General features: G+C 42.2%; 2 protein-coding genes across 2 annotated transcripts in view; one reads left to right on the top strand and one right to left on the bottom strand.

Moving 5' to 3' along the window:
* Positions 1-349: 349 nt before the first annotated feature.
* Positions 350-20,644, bottom strand: GPALPP1 (GPALPP motifs containing 1). Its single transcript, XM_075741805.1, has 8 exons — positions 20,471-20,644; positions 13,205-13,349; positions 12,094-12,189; positions 8,082-8,190; positions 3,801-3,935; positions 3,403-3,567; positions 2,896-2,994; positions 350-685 (listed from the first exon to the last, which is right to left on the bottom strand). Exons 1-8 carry the CDS (start codon positions 20,553-20,555, stop codon positions 467-469), a joined length of 1,053 nt encoding a protein of 350 aa, XP_075597920.1. The 5' UTR covers positions 20,556-20,644; the 3' UTR covers positions 350-466.
* Positions 19,731-21,349, top strand: part of NUFIP1 (nuclear FMR1 interacting protein 1) — a 28,091-nt gene continuing 26,472 nt past the window's right edge. The window contains exon 1 of the mRNA XM_075741804.1: positions 19,731-21,226. Coding sequence (XP_075597919.1) covers positions 20,848-21,226 — 379 coding nt within the window. The 5' untranslated portion in view covers positions 19,731-20,847. The remainder of the gene's footprint in view (positions 21,227-21,349) is intronic.

Below are 21,349 nucleotides of genomic sequence, written 5' to 3'. Positions count from 1 at the left end.
AAGCTGCCATTTGAGTTTATACTCCCCAGCAGGAACTCCAGTCAAGCAATGTCCTGCCCACAAACCTAAAGGGGATTTTTTTCATGGCGTTCAGGTCAGGCTCCACAAGAATATCTTAAGCGTGGCAGAGAAAGGGCAAAACTGCCAACTCCATGGCAAGATCAAATCTAGAGCTCCTTAAAATAATACCTATTTTAATTAATTATTTTTATGTTAATAAAATATATATACATGTCAATGTTTTAAAGTAGCAAATCTACATTTTTTTTTTCATGCCAGGACTCTCCTTTACCAGCTTAGTTTTAGTACAAATGATCCTCCCTAAACAGAGTATTTACAGACAAGGAAATATAGTTAAACATCAGGATATTTATTTTGCATACAAATATTTACAGAAAAATACTTAAAAAATTAAGTATTCAAAGCTTAATTGACTCGACTTCAAAAAAAGCTTCATGCTTTTATGTTATAAAAACATATTGCCTTTACTGTGCTCAAATTTAGTATTCAGATCTCTGGATTTTCTTATAAGAGCTTTCTTTTGTGCTTCATCAAATCGATTGACTTTGAGATCCTGGTCTCGGTCAAATGGCCTTCTTTCCTGAGGTTTGTTCTTTTCTTCAGACACTTTGCTCTTTAGCTTTTTCTGATGTATGTCCATGAGAGATTCTGACCTCTTTGACTCCTGGAAAAATGGGAAGAAGGAAGAGGAAATAAAGTATTACAAAATATCAACAACTTACAGAAAATTCAAATGGAAAGATTGGAATTAGAAGGTTCAAAATTCCAGAAGAAGACAACAGCTTAGTAACTAGAAAACAGAATGATAAATAAAATACTAATAATTCACTGATGTTAAAGGTACCCTTAATGTTGTTGAATCTCTGCAGACAGTAGAGATGAATTATAAAAATAACACAAAAGGAATATAAAAGTTGCTCTGCAGAGCAACAGCAGGACAAATGAAGACAACATGTCAAGATAAATATCTCAAAGTACAAGCCCAATTTCTTATAGGCTTCCCCTAAGCCTCTGGTTTTGGTCACTGCTAGGGGCAGGAACAAGCTATATACCCTCTCCATCTTACTCTCATACACCATTGTGTTTTTAACGTGCTCTTAACTTCTCAGTATTTGAATCATCTGTTTGAGCTAAAACATGTGTTTTGCCAAGTCAAGGACTTTAGTTTCGTTTATTAAAGAGCATGATCCAGCCCAAATACCACATAAAACTTTTGCTGATTTCACACAGGTGCAGGATTAGTTCTCACAAGACTATGTGGCCGCTCCTTTACTCAGGTAAAGTGTATTTGTGTATCTCTAAGCAGTCAATTTCTCAGACTCTCAAATCATTATGAACCAGCTAAAACATTAATCAAAACCAATTCTCTCATCAGAAAGAGCAAAAAGTGAGCAGCTCTGTTTTCTCATGTCTAGGAACACATCATCTTTATTCCAAAGGTTCATTTTCCTTCACTCCCCTGTGCAAACACCTACTTCATTGCACATAAATATAATAAGTTCATACATGACATAAAAAAAATGGAAAATAGAAAACGGATGATACTTATTCATGGTGTAACTGTGCCAGTGTTTACAGAATTGCACCAGAGAATGTATATGACATCAGCACTCAAAGAATTAACTGTAAGAAACTATTTTGAGAATTGAAGCTCCTGTTCTATGAAAGTATCCTTGATAAAGGTCAGTGGAGAAAGAAAGAAATAGGAAAGAATAGAGTAAAAAACTTTAAAAGAAAAAAAAAAAACCCACAACCACCTGAACGTCAGAAAAGAGCTGATTTAAAAAAAACCAACACCACAACAGAACAACCCAAGAAACACTGTTCTTAAACAAGATGCCTTCTTCAATTATTTTTTTTTGAGAGAACTCCATTAACCTTAGAAACAGTAAAGGCCTAGATATGTTTTATTCTGGCAATGGCACACAGCAAAACCTATACTTTTACATGAAAATTATTGTACTATACTTGTAATGACAGTAGAAACAGACAATAGGAAGAAATTTAAGACAGTATGCTAATAGCTCTGGATTTCCAAGCCTCTAAGTCAAGAGGGACATGTGATTTAATGAACTACAAATAAATTATTAAAAGTCCCAGATAAACTTCAATCATGTAATATAAGCCAAGGCTGTGATTCTCAAATTAATTTTACTCTCAAGAGATCAGATTGCCTTCCATAAGACTTCAGGCCATAAATCAGGGAAGAGCTGGAACGAACAGCTGCAAGGCAGGCAATAGTCTACATACTCTGGTGGACGAGGTTGGCAGACAGAAAAGTGAGAAGGAATTTGACGTGGAGTTCAGATTTCTGGCAATCAGCATCTGTCTGAGAAAATTGTCTGACTCTGCAGAGATTGAGAAAAACTTCATGTAATAATGCTGTTGTAATGAGCGGTTAATGTAATTAATTACATAGTGTAATTAACGCATTGATCTGCTTAGCCTATCAAGCTTCTTTTGGGTGAATGCATATTTTCTTCTAAAAGTTAAGCCTTTACTACTGTTTTATTCTTAGGATGTTTGTAATTCGGTGAAGCAAGCTAATATTTGAATTAAGGTTGTCTGCTCCCAGCAACCACATCCTGATGTGAGGATGATTTAAGGAAAACACCACCTAAAACAGAGACAATATACACAAACGCCAATTCTGTCACGCTGTTTTCAGCAGCGGCTTGAGGACCCAGTCCTGCTCTTGTTGAAGTCAATGGCAAATGTTCTAATGACTTAAACAGCAGTAGGTTTGGGCACTAAAAGGGAAGACTGTAGTGGCATCACCATGGAAACCAGCAGCGCTAGAAATGAGAACCAGAGGAAAAGAGTGACGAATTAAAGGAAACGCAGGAAAAGGAAGTATTTTGCTATTATACTTACATTGTATGAAGTCACCTGCTCAACAAGCCTCTTGTCTCTCCCAGATAATACAATTTCTTCATTATCCTTACTGGTTGACTTTTTTGCCTCTTCTCTTTCCTGATGAATCACAAATCACACGCTATAGTAATCAGAATATTGGAAGTAAAAAGCAAGGAAATCTATGTTTACTTTAATTAAATCTGAAGGGTAGAGGCTATCAGATACTTTTTGCTCAGTTTGATAAAAGAAGAAACTGGACACACTGTAATTGGAAATTCAAAGAGCTGATACAGATTACGCGACTACTGCAGAAGGCAGAGGGAATAAATAAATAAGTATCAATGTTACTATCACCGTTATTCCCTTGTCTTTATCTTTAAGGCTGAATTAATAAGTTTTGATAACAAAGAAAAATCTGGGAAAAAAATGTTCATTGAACACCTCAGGGTATCTTTACTTTGTTTTCACAGCCTACCAACAACTTACATACTGCCTGCATGTGTATGAGAATGAATAAACGCTCACCTTGGCTTTTCTCTCTCTGTCAGCTGGAGTATCTGTCCAAATAGATCTATCGCCTGATTTGTCATTAGCTCTTCTCTTGAATGTTCTCGGGCCAAATCCAAAGCTTTTCAATTCAGGTGGAAGTTCTGTCATCCATGATTCTCTGGTAACTTGCTTGGGTTCATCCTTTACAAAGGAAATGGGCAGGAGGGTGGGGGAAGAGTGAAAAAAGTATAAGCAAAAATTGCTGTCTGAATCTCTTTGTTTCCAGCAGAAATCATGTATTTTTCTTTGTCTTGACGATTGCAAACACTTAGTATCCCAAGCAGAATGGCAACTGGGTTCACGCAGACATAAACAAAGAAAAACACAAATACATTCCAGCAACAAAATATTAGAAATTAAGAAATCCAACTTACACTGTCTGCTGAAGTAAGTTTTTCCTTCATTCTCTGAGCTCTGCGTTCAAATTCTTTCGTCACATCAGACTCCACTGGTCCTTTTGCAGGCATTGGGCCTATAAGATCGTCTTCTTCCCCGCTACTATCTGTTACCTTTCAAAAATAAAACATTTCTCTCAACCATGGTGCTACGACCATCTAGAAGCTTCATAGGATTAGGATGATTCTGTCTAAAAGAGCTTATAAACCTAACACAACGCATCTGCTAGTCAGACAACAAAAACTTGGATTACAAATCCAGATTAGACCTGTTCTAGCACTTGGAAACACGGAGACTGAGTAGTCTGTCCTGCTACTTTACATTGCTCTGCACGCAGCCGCGTAGCCTCTGCGGCCATAGATAAGTTTGAAACACACATGCATACGTCTTGGACACTTTGGGCTTTACCGTCACTTGCAACATTTGGATGCATCTCTGTAATAAGGATGGCAATTTCGCACTGCAAGGAGAACTGTCTCGAGCTCAGATTCTCTAAGGATGCTAGAAAGATTAACATGCAAGCTGGGGTACAGTGGCATGCATGGTACTACACCCCTGGGTGCATAGTATCTGACCGTCCATTCTCTTGGTTCTGTCATTCACTTCTTCAGTCCATTCTGACATTGCATTGTAAGCAATTTTTTGGAGAACAGCTCGGAAAAAAACAAGTTTGAAAGGGACTGGATGTAAAGAATCTTTGTGGATGCCAGGGGTTGTAGAGAAAGCTCACAGGTCCCTCCAAGTTAAAATAGTGCAGATGTGGACGGAGGCAGAACTGGACAGAAACTGGTGATGCCACAGTGCCCTGGAACCAAAGCGAAGGTGCCCAATATACACGAAAGTGAAAAGATTTAGCTACAGCCTGAATGTGGGTGATAAAGCAATGGGAGCAGGATGACAAGGCTGTATACTCAGGAAGCGCAGAGCATGACTTGAGAATATAAGGTGATGGCAAAGAAATTTCAAATGAAGGATGAAGGTGGTGGGAGGGAATAGCTTGTTTTTGACATGCCAAAGTTTGGTTACCAGGTGGACATCCTAGAACCAAGATATGACACCACCAGGGAAGATAAGAGCTTAAGAGCCATGAGCAGTGGAAAAGCAGTATCAGGAGGCTTCTATATAAAATAAGACACCCAAGGCAGAGGTGAGTCAGTAGAGAACACATGAACGGAGTACAGAACCTTACTAGAAGAGTCACCTAATGGGAGCATGGGGAATGGAGGACGAGTGAAAGGAGGAGGAGAGCAGGAAAGGTATCCTGCTACACTGAGTTCAAGCCCAATACTTCAGGTTGCTCATAGCTAGCATCCCACTGCTGCAGAAGGATTTGGGCTAAGATGGACAGCAGGTGCGAAACAAGCCACTTTACTCCTACCTGTGGTGCCATGTGCTCCAAGCTAGCCAAGCCTGTTGGCCCCGTCTGCCTTTAGGAGTCAGCAAAGGTATGAAGGATGGGGAAGGCAAGCTTCAGGTAGCAAGAGACACAGCTACATATGGCTGTGGACCACAAGGTGCAAGCCCAGGCTTAGCAAATTTAATGGCTGTATGACCAGTTGCATGAAATGGATCTGAAAGACTGAGGAGGATGAGAAACAGCTGGTCATTTATAAACACCATCAATGCAAGGTGGTAACACTGATTTCTCTTGGCATATTTCTCAAAAACATTTAATAGTCAGGCTTTCACTAATTATCTGCCACTACGATATTGCTTCAACTTTTAGAGAATGGGGTGACTGCATTTTCTCTCTCTCTAATTTTTTAAAGGAGCTGGTGGGGAAGAGGAATAACCATCTTGAGAAACCAAGGTAGTAGAATACTTCCCTCTCTGTGTACAAACAAATAAAAATCGCAGATATAAGACTTTATAATAAATTGTAAAGTAGTTGAGGATGAAACACAAATTCCACACTGAGTTTTAATTGAAGAAGTTTGTCTCATTTCCTTTCTCATTTGTCTTAAGTTCAATTCACTCCATTACCACCTGCCTCAAACAAGATGAAATTAAACAAACATTAAAAAATACTGCCTTCAAGTTTGAAGGGAAAAATAAATATAGAGTGAAGAGTAGCATGGAATAAGCTGCCTCTAAAGATGTACTAGAATACAAAATAATTAATTAAAACAAAATAAACACAAAAAAATTACTCATCATATTCAAAGATAAAAAAAGAATATTATTAGGAAGAGGAAAAAATAAAATAAGCTAAGTTCTGTAATAGCTGTAACAAAGCTGATGCTAGAAGATCTATTTAGGAGAACAGACTTTTTTGTTTGTAAAATATATAAGCAGACCAGTTTTGACATCTCTGCCTCAAGAGATTTGTCATTATGATAAATTGCTTAATCATTATTTTGAGTTATAAGATGATGAGTATATTAAAAATGTCAGACAATCATTCTTCATGAAGGACTTTGACAACACTCATTGTAGAAGGCTGGAGACTGATATACTTTGCAACTACTAATCAAAAAAAGTGAAGTTCCAGAGCAGCGTTTGCCTCATTCCTTCCTAGCATGTTGTGCTGGTTTTGGCTGGGATAGAGCTAATTTTCTTCATTGTAGCTAGTATGGGGCTGTGTTTTGGATTTGTGACCAAAACAGTGTTGATAACACAGGGATGTTTTCGTTATTGCTGAGCAGTGCTTGCACAGAGCCAAGGCCTCTTCTGCTCCTCACACCACCCCACCAGTGAGTGGGCTGGGGGCGCACAAGGATGTGGGAGGGGACGCAGCCAGGACAGCTGACCCCAACTGACCAAAGGGATATTCCATACTGTATGACATCATGCTCAGCATATAAAACTGAAGGAAGAAGAAGAAAGAGGGGGATGTTTGGAACGATGGCATTTGTCTTCCCAAGTAACCATTATGTGTGACGGAGCCCTGCTTTCCTGGAGATGGCTGAACACCTGCCTGCCCATGGGAACTGCTGAATGAATTCCTTGTTCTGCTCTGCTTGTGCACGCGATTTTTGCTTTACCTATTAAACTGTCTTTATCTCAACCCACGAGTTTTCTCACTTTCACTCTTCCGATTGTCTCCCCCATCCCCTTGGCGGGGTAGGTGGGGGTGGTGGTGTGGGGGTGTGTGTGGGAGTGAGTGAACAGCTGCGTGGTGCTTAACTGCCAGCTGGGGTTAAACCACAACACATGTCTAGCATGTCCCATAGTGTCTGGGAGTTAAACTTAAAAATGAAGTATTTTAGACATAAACAGAGTAACTGTTAATTCTCACAAGGAACTCACAAGGAATTAATATTTAGTTTATCATAGCATGAGAGAGATTCAATTGCCTGGACACTGGCATCCACCACCATTCCTGATGTATTACGGCATCCTGCCTGGCTTAGGAGGTGCTGCTCAAGAAGGATGCAAGCTTCCCTAAGGTGCTACTCCCGATCTGCCAGCCCACTGCAGGCAATTCAGATACCTCAGAACAGTACTAGAGGCCCATGTTTAGGGAGCTGAATCTTCCCTATACTTCTAGCTGTATTTTATCCCTTATCTTATTCCTGAATGTTCTTTAGTAGTACACGCATTATTTTGCGGCTAGGGATTAGACTATAGGGCTTCTCTCTAGATTTTACCTAACCTGACGAGAACAGTCAAAAACCACGAACCAAAAAATTGTGTCAGTGTCACTGTCGTGCTCCACCTCACTCCCAGTTACAGGTATCACCTTGCTATTGATAAGAAAAATTAGTGACACCATAGCATCATTCTTGATTGCATTCTTTTGGATAAACTTATTTAATGCATCCACTGATAAACATTTTTAAGGAGGTGAAGATATATGAAATATTCAACCATTTTGCTCCCCTATCAGCAAAGAGGTAAAAGCTAGAATTATAGGGAAATATTTTAATTCTAACAGGTTGTGTTACTTACTTTAATGTCTTTAAAAATTTGAACTTTGCAAAGAGGTTCACTTGTGAAGGACATCACACCAAAAGAAAGAATGGAAAAACATTATGAAGAATTACTGTGACTGCAGTTTAGGATGCCTAGATCTCTTGTGTTGAGTGCATCACCCATCTAACATCAAAATCACAAGAAACTAGACCAGCCTTTTGCTTTTTTTAAGGCTTATTTATGCTTCAGTATTTGACTCAGGCAAAAATATGCCAGACACTTTCTGGTCTAAAATTAAACTGTCATGCTGAAAAGTATGTCTAGTAGACTTTTTCAGGCTCCTACTTGTTTAAGGATTTCAGATAGCTTGTACTAAAACAAAAGACTTCTTGTCTTTCACAAACCTGGGTATGGAATTCCGATGGAACAGACGGTCCTATGGCACCTCTGCTATTCCCAGGGTCCTGCGAAGGTTTCCTAAAGCCAGGCGGTAATGCAGGACCTATAATGGGCCTTGAGGGAAAAAAAAGATAAAATCTTGGTTTTCATTTGAGGGGGAAAAAAAAAGGGAAGTAGCATAACCAACAAAGTACAATAAATGACAGCCATCCAGCATTTGCTGCAGGAAGAAAATGTAATAGATTAATGTAAAAATAAAATGTTGATGAGAAGTGTGATTCTCCTTCCTCCCCATGCCAAGTGTGCCCCCTATGCGCACATCATAGAAATAACTGAATAAGAAGAGTTTCTCCATTTCCCAGGAGGACCTCTGCAGATAGCTGGGATGTAAGAAAAACAGGAAAGTTGCAGCACATAGTCAAGAAAATCCACTTTTGTGTTCCCTACCTTCCTTCAGCAGATTCAAGAGCAATGAAAGGCTGGAGGTCAAATATATGCTACTCTTTCTCTAGGAACAAAGCCGATTTTGTTCATTCTTGCCTTGCACCACAGTTTCACTGTCCTTCAATAAACAGAATCAGTGAACTGCTCTGATTTTATTTTCCCTTGGAGTGGGAGCGAAAGAAGAAAAGTTTTGTGATCCCAGGTAACTTCACTGATTTGTTTTTACACAGTTGCTCTGCAAGCAGTACAATTCATTTGTCTCCAGGAACACAGAAAGGTGAGAATCTGTTTTTCAACGGTGAAAACAGTTCAAAGCATACTACAAACTGTGCCTACAGTACTGAAAAGACTTTTCTATATGAGTTCCTCTTAATAACCCACCATCGTATTCTTTAAAGCTAATTAAAACCCCAAACAATTATCACCTGAAGAAATATCCAAGTGACAGTATCCCCACAATGTATCAGCAGAGACTTTGTTTATTATGATCTTCAGTTTCTGAGGTTTAGGGCAATCAAATGTAACACAACATGAATTGAATTATGCTAATTACAGTCTTCTACTAAATCCCATATAATCTAATCAGTACAGCCCTGCTGTAGTGATATTATTGTCAGGATTTGAAGAGGGGAAATAAAAAGCAGGAAGTCCTGCCAGAAAGCCAACCACAGACAGACAGACAGAAGCAATAAATGTGAGCTCAGGCCAGGATAAGGGCACTGGTGAGGTTTCAAACCCAGGCAAGCGATCTGGGTTAAATCTGAAGTTCCACTCCCACCTAGCTGCTGCAAAAAAGAAACAGCTTTTATTTTCCTCTGTTCCTTTCTGACTGCTTTATTGTTAAGACCATATTTTATATTCCAAATACATTTTACAGAGATTGAATTTAAATCTATACAGATACAGCCAAAATATTCTTTTATTTTAGTACACAAGTACCTTTATTTTGCATGGAGAGACAGTTAAACCAAACTATAAAAAAAGCTTTCTACTAAAATATATAAGAACATCTATGTTGTGGGCTGTATCTGTGCAACTTGTGAAAAAGAACAGATCTCAAATACTCTGCCTTGCTCTTGTCACAGCTCAAAGGCTCTTCCAAGGAATAGAAAAATGGTTCCCATATTCATCCCTCCCACGCTTTCTATTTCCATGTATTTTTTTTCCCTCCACATGAATAACCCTGTTGCTTGGGTCTTTCCTCAGCAGCACACAGCCAACATGATTATTGACGGTTTTCTGGATGTCTAAAGGGTCTCTGAATAGGTGAAGTAAATCTAAATAAAACTCTGTTAAACACATTTTGCTGCTACTGTGCAGCAGCAAACCTATCTAAACACATTCAAAAAACCACCCCAAACTTACAATGAATTAAGCTTTCATTTAAGGTATATTGGATTTCATATATGGCAAAGAACGCTTTCCTGTTGTTGGACTTGCTAATGCGTGTTTCAAGACGGGCATTTCAGCATTCTTCTGATGTATAACAAAATTTTTTAAGATAAACAAATGACTCTTTACCTTGATGTGTTAATACCTTGGGAATATTTACAAGCGTTCCACTTCTGTCTAACATTGACAAACAGCAATATCCTTTCCAAAGCTGAAGGAAATCTGTTCATACATATATATATATTATGCCGGAATAATTCAAATAATTTTTAACAAGCTACAAATTGCCACATGAGCTGCTCCTTATCACGAATATGTTGCTTTGACAAGCCTGGAAAAGATGTAACAGAACAAAATCTTTTCTAAAAGAATGAGTATGTCACACAGAGCTAATAAACAGTATGTCCTTACATTGAAACAAACAGCCTGCATTTGTTTCAATTATTCATGGCTAGATTGTCAGCCGGCAATCTGCTCAACGCTAGGGGCCCTGCAGCAGGGAGACAGTTAACAGCATTGTGTCTACACCCTGCACAGCTTACACGCCTCAGCGTGTCAGCGCAACTAGACTGCCAGGTGTACGGGGGTGGAAGATAGACAAGGCTCTTCCCACACATCACACCTTTCCCACCTATTCAGGGAATCAGGCTGGGTGCAAAACAGCTCTGTTCAATCTGCTCTCTCAGTTGTACGCTGAGCCAGGACAAAAAAAACCAAAACCCAAACCTAGCAAGTGCTAGGTTTACTGCTTTAATCTCTCAGACTTACAGACACAGAGCAGACTCTTGCCCTCTGCATGTAAATGCAAATTATTCGGCATTTTGGAAATAAACTGCTAAGTAGAAATAAACGTTGGGTGAACATACAAAAGACTAAGATTATATGATGGGTAACCACCTGTGTTATTGCCAATCTCTCTAACTTTCAAACTACACGTTGCCTCTTCTTCCTCTTTTCCTAACATTTTACCACAGAAGTATTCATGTCAAAAATCAAGAAAGCTACCTCTGCTGATATTAAAAGCTACAGGCATTTATTTGCTTTATCAGTGATCACATTATTTTTAGCGACTTGCTAAATATTACAATTAAAACAACACATTATGCATATGAAATGCAAGAAAAATTATTAGTTACTCTTGGGACTATCGAAGCACCAAACGAGCCCACTGAGCATGATGCCCACAATTACAAAAGAATTTGTCTATTACAGCATAGTGTTACTAAACAGATACAAAGAGGACTAACATTAATTCTTGCTTTCCTAACTGCTGCCAAGCATCACAAAAATGAATCCAAAATAAAAAAAAAAATTCAACTTTGAAGTTTCCTTCGAGGTGGTATACTACATACACAGCTCGGCAACAAATTGAGTCATTTTCCTAGAACTGAAAACTCATACCTGACAGGGAGGTATTGATTTATTTTATCTACCAGCACCTTATTGCTCTGAGGAAGAGAATAGTGATCAAGGGACTCCACTGTACCTTTCATCAGTAAGCATCCCCTTAGAAGTACTGATTTCACTATGGACTATCATTTCAAATTATAGAAGGAAGTGCGCAGATTGATGTAAAGACTAGAAGGCTGTGAGACATGGTTAAGTTCTGCATAGAAAAATCCATAAATAGCTTTTTTGGGGAAGTATTTTATAATTGCGTGCAATCAAATGGAAAGCTTCCTGACAGAGGCTATAAATAATGCTTATTCACTTAGACCTGACATCTTGCTTTCTAGAAAACTACACTGTTCAGAGTAGTTTTCTACCTGAAGACACATAAACAATAATCCTTGACGCATTAGCAAATGACAGTTCGAACAATCTGCATTGTATTGCACCACACAAAAGCTAACTGCCCTACTCCCTCACAGCCCAGAATGATCTACAGAACTATGGGTCCTTGTACTGGTCATTTGGTTTTTCTGCACTGATCTGAGAACTGTGATAAGAAATGGAAGAAATTTAACCACTTAAAATATAACTCAGACAATTCACAGTTTTTCTTTTTCTCTCCAACCTTCCAACCAGGACTAGGAAGGCCATGTGTTCTCTTTCAAGGGAATGCTGTTCCTGTTCTCAATCTGAAGTGCACAAGTGTTCTGTAATACTGCCACAAAATATTTTATCCAAAATAATTGTGTTTTAAGGAAAAGAGTCTGAATATAATTCCATTTTAATTACCTCTCTGGAGAATCATCCTGTTTTTTAAATCCAGGAGGAAGAGCAGGCCCAAAAAAGCCATCATCATCATCGTCTTCCTGAATTCTTTTTGGCTTTCTGCAAATACAAAGATTTCACTTAATAATTACCTTGACACGCACAGCAATTATCTACATTTAAAAAGGAAAAAAAAAATACATAAAATTATTTCAGACAGTCTTATGTACTAAATATCCTGCTGTTACCAAGGAAACAGTGCAAAAGGATCCAAAATAATTTGAAGCAATTAAAAAATTGGGAGCATAAGCTTCACTCCAAAAACACTATGACATTTAAAAAAACATTAAGAATGCTTTCGCTGTAAAAAAGAAGAGCAGTATAATGTTCAAATACCATTTTCTAGTCACAAAGTAATTTTAAATTCAGCATATTTCTTTCTCCATTTTTATACACTATCTGCATTTTGACTGGTATTTTTCCCAGTTCAATTCTGATGAACTGAAAACTTGAATAAGACAATAAGAAAAAAGTACTAATTACTCTAACACTCATTAAGATGGCATAATGCATTTCAAGTCCCTTATACAAGGCCTAGTACAAACACACACAAGTTCTTAACACAGTAATTGTGAGTAATCAACCCCACCAAATGAGAGTATGTGCAGACTCCTGTTATTTGCTAAACATTTTGGGTTTTTTTCCATTAGAATTGACTTAATTCAAAGCATAAATTCATGCCCATAAATAGTTCTTATGACCTCTCAATGAGAGGTAGTATACCAGAAACAGGGCAAAACTCAAGTACCAAATACCTACATATATGATAAGTAGTGTCTGTTCTTAGTATAAACATTAAGCAAAACATTAAGAATTTTATTATCTAAACTGCAGAACTAAAATAAAACATACAGAGATCTGATTGCCCTAAATAACTTAATTCCACCATAGAGTGTCAAACAGGTCAGCTGAACATTCTTGACCGCAAACAACATGCGGAACATGTCATCAAATTTTACACAGGTACAGAGTTTACCTTTTTATTTATATAATACCATCCTTTATCACAATTCATGCAGACACATTTCACTTGCAATACCATGTAAATATACAAATAACCTAAGAACATACTCACTTGGATGCTGGATCTCCTCCTGTCTCCTCTTCAGAATCTCTGTTTGCATCTCTGGGTGGAGGAAGAGATTCCGAGTCGTCATCACTGTCAGGAGTTTCTGAGCTACAGCTGCTCTTATAGCCTGGAGGCAGTGCTGGTCCTGCAACTGAACATCCAGAGTTATTTGGGGTACTTATTAAACATTTCAAATGAGTATAACATGTCTTGGTATTCCCAAAACACATATCTGCCTGGAATTAAGTTTATTCAATCATTGGTCTGTCTAGCATTTAGAGAAGATATCTGCACAAACTTCTAGAACTCACTTTTTTCAGCACCATATTTCAAGGAACAACCATTCCCTGATTTGAATTAGCACATTACTAATCCATTACTGCATGAGTCTCTACTGGAACAGGACTAGAAAGCCCTGTTCTATCTAACCACTGACTTACAATGCATATAGTATAAACTGGTATATTTAAAAGAAATCACCACCTTAATAAAGCACCTGAAGCTTACTAGTGAAGAATCACATCATTTGTACATACACAGAATGGGAGACCATAGATTAGTGGAATCTAATTGCCAGCCTGCTTTAGGAATGGTTTAACAATTAAGGTTATTCCCAGTTCAGCTAAGCGTGAACAGCAGGCAAAGAGTCAAGTACTCTGCTGAAAAAGGGATGATTTTATCATTCAGACTTCAAAGAACCATTGCTGTCAGAAGTGGATGGAGTTCTCATGCTCCAGTCAGCCCTTCACTCTTTGGAGTAATGAGGGCAGGGGGATATCCCAGCAAAGGAAAAACTCAGACACTAATGCTGCTAACAGACCTGAGCTGTTTCTGGCCCTGTCCCCACCAGCAGCCATAGTTCTGTAGAGACTTATTTGGACATAGTACCATGTCCACTGGGTCCAGAAGTAGCTTAGCCACTGATCCTAACAGCAAATGCCCCCCAAACGAGACAGCACAGATACCCTCACAGGCTAAATCAACAGAGCCAGCCAGAGCAAGCAAAGACCAGCAATGGTCCCCAGATCCAGGGCAGCGCCAGTTTACATGCACAGCATGAACAGCCATCTGATACAATGGAGATTCGATGCTACTGATGATTTAGTATCCTGAAACACAGACACCATTCCTCCTTTTAATATTTCAAGCATTGAGTCCAAGACTGACAGGACAGAAAGATGTTTTGGAGGGGGAAAAGATATTGTTAGCTTTATGAATAGTCAGGGCAGGATGAAAAGATGAGGTGCAATAAAACCACATAAATGAAGGGTACCAGGAAATTACATCTCTAGTCAAAGAACTACGACTTTTCAATGGTGCAAAATAAAACCTGATACAGATTATGGTTCCATTGTTAGCTGACAAAGGCTAGGCAGAAATAGAGTCCTCAAGGGAGCTTTATGAAGCTTTTACTTGTCTTTAGCACGAGACACACAACAAGGACAGTCTACTAGTTACAAAGCATCCAAAGATATCTGCCACTTACTTTGTTTGCTGTTTTAATGGGAAAGACTTTAACCAGGACATACAAATCCATTTCAGCACTAAGAAGAAAAAAAAAAAAAACAACCAACCACAACACCCCAGCCTATAAAGGTAAAGTAAGTTCAAGACGAGAGGGAACCAACAGATGAATGATAAATAGGAATAAAGATTTCTATCAGAAGTCTCCCATTTTGGTATGAGAAACACCACTGGATAAAAAGCACTTAAAAACCAGACAAAACCCACACAACAGCTTTCTCCAGCCACCTGGTGCCCTGATGTCATGAAAGCAGAAATTCATCTGCTCTGAGTGCAGACAAGTAAGAGAAAGGACATGGAGTGAAAGGAGCAAACTGATATGCAGTTTGATGAGTCTGATCCTGCAGAAGAAGAGAGAAATTGGGAGCGGCTTGGTGAGCTGGAAAGAGCTAGTAAAACCAAAACTATCTGAGGAAGGAGACTGGTCCCACTGACAAGTTGTCTAACATCAGGGCTAACGTACATGCTTTCCATACCTGTTATACCGGCACAACTGTTTGTGCGGCAAACAAATAATTGTATGCAATAAACTGGATCAAGGAACTTAAGAGGCATAAAAATAACGCTGCAAACCCCAGCACTCCCCTGAAAGAGCTGTTTGTTCATGGAACTGCAGCCTAAGTAGGACAACCAGAAACAAAAGAGAGACAGAAACTAGTTCATGAAGGGAAAATGGTATTTAAAGCCTGGGGAAGGAAAAGTCATTGGACACAGTGAAAGAAGTGGAGGAGAAAGAGACTTTGTGAGAATGAGGATTAAAAATTAGTATGGTCATGGTACTGCATGAGACTAGTAATCAGCATAGGCAAGGATACGGCTATGGACTGGGGTGGGGAACCGCAGGAAAGAGTAGAGAGGAAGGAATGGGAATTGCTAAGCATAGATAGTCTAGTGGAGGGTGTCCCTGCCCATGGCAGGTGGGTTGGACCTAGATGATCTTTGAGGTCCCTTCCAACCCAAACCATTCTGTGATTGATTCTGGAAGCAAAGAAAGGAAAGGGTAAGGATGGAGGCCAAGATCTAATGAGAAGTCTGTGAACGAAATACCCTGAAAGCCATGGAAAAGTGGAAAGACACAGATCAAAGGAGGAACGGAGGAGAGCTCACAGTGTCAGGAAACTAAAACCAATGAGGTGAGGAGGAGAAATGGATGTAGCAATGGTAGAGCAACAGGAAAGTGAGGAAGTAACCAGAACTCAGAACAGTTCGGAGCAGGACAGTGGGATAAGAAAGCGTGAGAAGAAAATTTTGGGGATGGAGAGGGGAGAAACAGGGCCACGGATAAGTCTCAAGTCAGACTGAAGTGAATGTTTCACAGTTGCTAGAAGTGGCCATCTGTCCTGGTTTCAGCTGAGAGGATTGATTTTCTTCATAGTAGCTAGTGTGGGGATATATTTTGGATTTGTGCTGGAGACAGCATTGATAACATAGAGATGGTTTTGTTCTATGGACTTACTGTTGAGCAGTGTTTACACGGGGCCAAGGCCTTTTCTGCTTCTTGCACTGCCCTGCCAGCGGGATGGCTGGGGGTGCACAAGAAGTTGGGAGGAGACACAGACAGGACAGGTGACCCCAACTGACCAAAGGGATATTCCATACTATATGACGTCATGCTCAGTTTATAAGGAGCTTGGGGGAAGGGGGGGGGGGGGGGGGGGCAGCGGCGTTCGGAGCGATGGCGTTTGTCTTCCCAAGTAACCATTACACATGACAGAGCCCTGCTTTCCTGGAGATGGCTGAACACCTGCCTGCCCATGGGAAGTGGTGAATGAATTCCTTGTCTTGCTTTGCTTGTGTGTGCGGCTTTTGCTTTACCTATTGAACTGTCTTTATCTCAACCCACGAGTTTTCTCACTTTAACTCTTCCAATTCTCTTCCCCATCCTGATGGAGAGGGAGTGAACGAGCGGCTGCGTGGTGCTCAGCTGCCAGCTGGGGTAAAACACCATCCTACTGTTGTTGCTCTGACTTGCCCTCTCCATTGAACTGGCTCTGGTGACTATCTGCCCGAAAATTAAGTCAATTCAATTCAGAAACCAAATGAAAAACTACTTTTTGTTTTGTTTCATTTGTGCTTGGTTAATTTCTGCTGTATTTGGTGATTCTAAGCAATCTATCATGCCATCAGACAGGCACTGGGAACCTCTCAAGGACAGACAGGAGTAGGGCCTTTCAGCTTCAGCAACAGTGACAGATCAACTCAGACATACCACATCAACCCACCTGCACTTGAACAAATGTGGCTGAAATAGATGAAACACCTTTCTGCATCTCTGGTTATTTTTAGCCATTCCCTAGCATTTCTCTCCTGCTGGTACAAGGACAGCAGATAGGCAGAGACGAAGGGGCCAAAGGAAGTATGATTCTTCCAGCATGAGCACATTGAGGCCAGCTTTGAAGAATCATCACGAGATGAAAAACTGGGAGATGAGTGCATCCCATGGGTTGGGCAGTGACAAGCCGAAGAAGGAAAGGTAAAGGATTTACCAGGGATGAGCTTCTGAGCCTGTCCAACTACTGTTTGCTCCCATCCTGGTCCTGATTAAGGGTCACAGAGTTTGAGTAGCGTCAGTTCTTTGACACCAATGCACATTGGTATCTCCTGGCAAAGTCCATTTTGGCTCCCCCTGTGCTGACCTACAGGCAGAGCAACAACTGGTGGTTTACCTCAGTTACTCCCTTCTCTTTGAGGCAAGGATACACAAGGAAATGAACAACCGACCTTTGAACTCCGCTCACATTTCACAATGTGAAACACGTTAACATCAATGTGATTACACAAGCTACAATTACTACATCTTCAGGTTTTCATCACTAAAAAAAAGGCGAGAATTTGCATACTAAAAGTTAACAACTGTTAGCAGACCCGTTAAGCAAGGGGTTGGAACTAGATGACCTTTAAAAGGTCCCTTCCAACCCAAATCATTCTGTGATTCTATGTTAACCATATAAAGATGAAAGAAATGCAGATTTCAGAATGGTTCAACAGACATTTATTTTGTTCACTACATCTAGCGTGGCAACGTCATATCACAGATGGAAGACAAATGCTTATCGAGCAGCCAAGAGGGCAAACACCATCCTGGGGTGCATCACAGGTGATTATCCCACTGTATTCAGTGTTGGTGCAGCCTCACCTTGAGCTCTGGGCCCAATTGAAGAAGGATGTGAAGGTCCCTGAATGCATCCAGAGGAGGGCAACAAAGCTGGTGAAAGGGCTGGAAGGAATGTCCTATGAGGAGTGGCTAAGGACTTTGGGCTTGTCTAGTTTGGAGAGAAGGAGGCTGAGGGGCAACCTCATGGCTCTGTGCAGCTTCTTGAGGAGGGGACGTGGAGAGGGAGGTGCTGAGCTCTTCTCCCTGGTACCCACTGATGGGACATGTGGGAATGGTTCAAAGCTGCACCAGGGGAGGTTCAGACCGGACATTAGGAAGCATTTCTTTACCGACAGGGTGGTCAAACACTGGAACAGGCTTCCTAGAGAGGTGGTGAATGCCCCAAGCCTGTCAGTGTTTCAGAGGCATTTGGACAATGCCCTTAACAACAGGCTTTAACTTTTGGTCAGCCCTGAAGCAGTCAGGCGGTTGGATTAGATGACCGTTGTAGGTCCCTTCCAACTGAAATAGTTCTATTCTCTTATAGTTCTGAATGAGACCTATTTTGACAGAATTCTCAGAATGGCTGCTCAAAGTCCTGCTTTGTTGCTGTTGGGAAGCAGAAACTATGAAAGTAGAATAAAAAAACCCAAAACTGTCCTTAAAGAAAAGCAAAGAGCAGCTCAAATATCAGTGAGACCACAAGGAAAGAAAGCATTGGAAAAGCTGTTCAGCTTTAAAAGGTGACGTATCTCTTAAAATAGCTAGAATACACAAGGAAATAGTTACAGAACAACTTCTAGGCCCATTCTGTCTCAAGACCCAGCAAGTATTACAGTGCAGAAGACGCTTGTAGCAGCCCCACCACAGGATTTTGCCACTGGGAACCTTCAGGTGCAGGGCTACAGCTGGAGCTTTGCTTCTGTACAACAACATGTGTTACACCAAAGTACTTGCTCTCTCTTCTTCCTCTGCACTGCCCTATGTGTTGAGCAGGTACACTTAGTTGTTGTGCCAAGTTGTTGTAAGTCAGGAAAAATTTATAAAAGTTATAAAAACAAATAAACAACCCCCCAGTATTTGGGTTTTGGTGGGTTTCCTCTTGGTTTTTTTAAAGGCTAATTAATTTCTTCATCCGCTTCGCACAAAAATCCCCAAGCAGATCTGCCAGTGTAATTGTACTACTATGGAGCTGATATATACTGGGATAAAAAGTGGACAAACTAGGCTGAATAACCTAGATCAGATACTGTCAAAACACTTGGTATCACGAAACCAGAGCACAATGATTTGGTTTTTTTGATTTTGCTTAGTGGATGCATATACAATATATAGATTCTTGCAACATGTATCAGTATGTTGACAGAAGGAAAATGAATAAGCCATCAACACAAATCACAGAATGGTTTGGGTTGAAGGGACCTCAAAGATCATCTAGTTCCAATGCCCCTGCCAGGGGGCAGGGACACCCTCCACTAGACCAGGTTGCCAAAGCCCCATCCAACCTGGCCTTGAACACTTCCAGGGAGGGGGCATCCACAGCCTCTCTGGGCAACCTGTGCCAGTGCCTCACCACCCTCACAGTAAAGAATTTCTTCCCTATACCTAATCTAAATCTACCCTCTTTCAGCTTAAACCCATTACCCCTTGCCCTATCACTCCATGCCCTGCCCTCGTCAACAGTCCCTCTCCAGCTTTCCTGTAGGCCCCTTCAGGTACTGGAAGGCTGCTGTAAGGTCTCCCTGGAGCCTTCTCTTCTCCAGGCTGAACAACCCCAACTCTCTCAGCCTGTTCTCACAGGAGAGGTGCTCCAGCCCTCCGATCATCGATACGAACAGGAAAAGCTGCACCAGCTCACACAAGCGTGGTCAGGACTTCAGCACAAAGCCGAGCTGCGGACCCGGAGCTTGATGCGGCTCTGTGGTGTCAGCTCAGGCAGCAGCTTTGCTCTCTCCCCCGCGATTGCTCCCTCTTCTGGATTAAAAAAACGAGAAGAGCAGACGAGCACAGCAAACCTTTCCCATCGGAGCTGCTTTGCTCGGAATAACCAAATGACCACTGAAACGCCGCCAGAAATTGAATCTATATACTATTGACTTGAACGTGGACTACAGACAGGGAGTACTAACGCTCAAACTGCTCCTCCCAGAGATCCTACCGATACAGAACGGGTAAGAGCTCTGCTCCGCTGCCGAAGAGCCAGCCTGGCAGTCAGCCGCTCCCCGACAGATCCCGCTTCTGCTGCGACCGCTCGCAACGCCAGGGACGAGCGGCAGTTTCCTGAGGCGTCCGGCTCTGGCGAAGCAAACCACGCTGCAGACACCTAACCCCCGCCGCCGCCGCCTTCTGCCCACGAACTCCACGCTCGGAGCTACCAAAGAACGCAGGCCTAACAGCGACTAGGGGACTTGAGCAGGAAAATAACACAGATCGGTGCAATATTTTATTTTTTTTTTTAAATCAAGTTTTAGGCCGTTTCGTAGCTGCAGTTTCCCATCACGTGATTATTATTATTTATTTTTTTTTCCTGAAAAAGTCACGGTAAACCCCACCCCGCGCTGCCTGACGCGCCGCTGAGGTGCGGTGAAACACGGGGGACTCCCCCCCTCACCCCCGGGGGGGGGCCTGCCCCTGAGCCCGGCCCGGCACCTCACCCTGGCTGAAGTCCTCGTCCGGGTCCGCTTCGGGGCAGCGCGGGAAGCCGGGCGGCAGCGCGGGGCCGATGAGCTCTCGGGCCATAGCGGGGCCGGCGCAGCGCGCATGCGCGACAGGGCTTCGCGGTCGACTCCGGGAGCTCAGCCCGGCCCCTCTCCCCCGCCCCACTCCGCTTCCCCGCCCCTCCGCCGTACTTCCAGCGCTGCCGGATGACGAAACCACCTACGCAACCAGGGTTTAACCCCTGGGCGAGCCGCTAAGCTCCGGAAGTGGCGTAGTTTGTAGCGGCCGCCGGTGTGGCCCCACGTGGTGGCGGCAGCGGCAGCAGCACATCGCGGAGCAGGGGCTGCGCCCGGGCGGCCGTTTCGGGCCTGACATGAACCCCTTCGCCTGGTACCCGCCGCCCCCGCCGGGGGTGCCCCCGCCCTTCTTCTGCCCGCCGCCCCCCTGGGAGCCCAGCTTCTGGGCTCCCCCTGGGCCTTACCCGCCACCCGGGCGCTACCCGCCGCCCAACACCTACTCGCAGCCCGCCGACAGTTACCCGCCGCCCGCCGAGAGCTACTCGCAGCCCGCCGAGAGCTGTCCGCCTGCTGAGAATTACCCGCAGCCCGACAGTTACCCGCCGCCCGCCGAGAGCTACTCGCAGCCCGACAACTACCCGCCCGCCAAGAGCTACCTGCCGCCTGACGGCTACGCACCACCCACCGCCTGGTACCCGCCGGCCTACAGAGAGCGGCCACAGGGCCCACACGCTGGTGAGGGCCGCAGGGGAGGTCTCTTTCGAGTCCATTGGCTCCTTCCTATCCCTCGCCGGCCGGGACCCTGGGCCTGTCCCAAACCCTAGGGGGTGGAGGACTTCCCCTACCGCTTCCAAGCAT

The sequence above is a fragment of the Balearica regulorum genome, chromosome 1, assembly GCF_011004875.1.
Source record: "Balearica regulorum gibbericeps isolate bBalReg1 chromosome 1, bBalReg1.pri, whole genome shotgun sequence".
Classification (NCBI taxonomy): domain Eukaryota; kingdom Metazoa; phylum Chordata; class Aves; order Gruiformes; family Gruidae; genus Balearica; species Balearica regulorum.
Note: the sequence above shows the minus strand (reverse complement) of the source record. Positions and strands in the feature narration are given on the sequence as shown.

Coding starts and splice junctions, on each gene's coding strand:
- GPALPP1 (XM_075741805.1), bottom strand. CDS start 20,555: ATGGCCCGAGAGCTCATCGGCCCCGCGCTGCCGCCCGGCTTCCCGCGC. Junction 12,190..13,204: donor GGAGGAGATCCAGCATCCAA/GTGAGTATGTTC, acceptor TTGTATTTGCAG/AAAGCCAAAAAGAATTCAGG. Junction 3,568..3,800: donor AACTTACTTCAGCAGACAGT/GTAAGTTGGATT, acceptor TCCTTTGTAAAG/GATGAACCCAAGCAAGTTAC.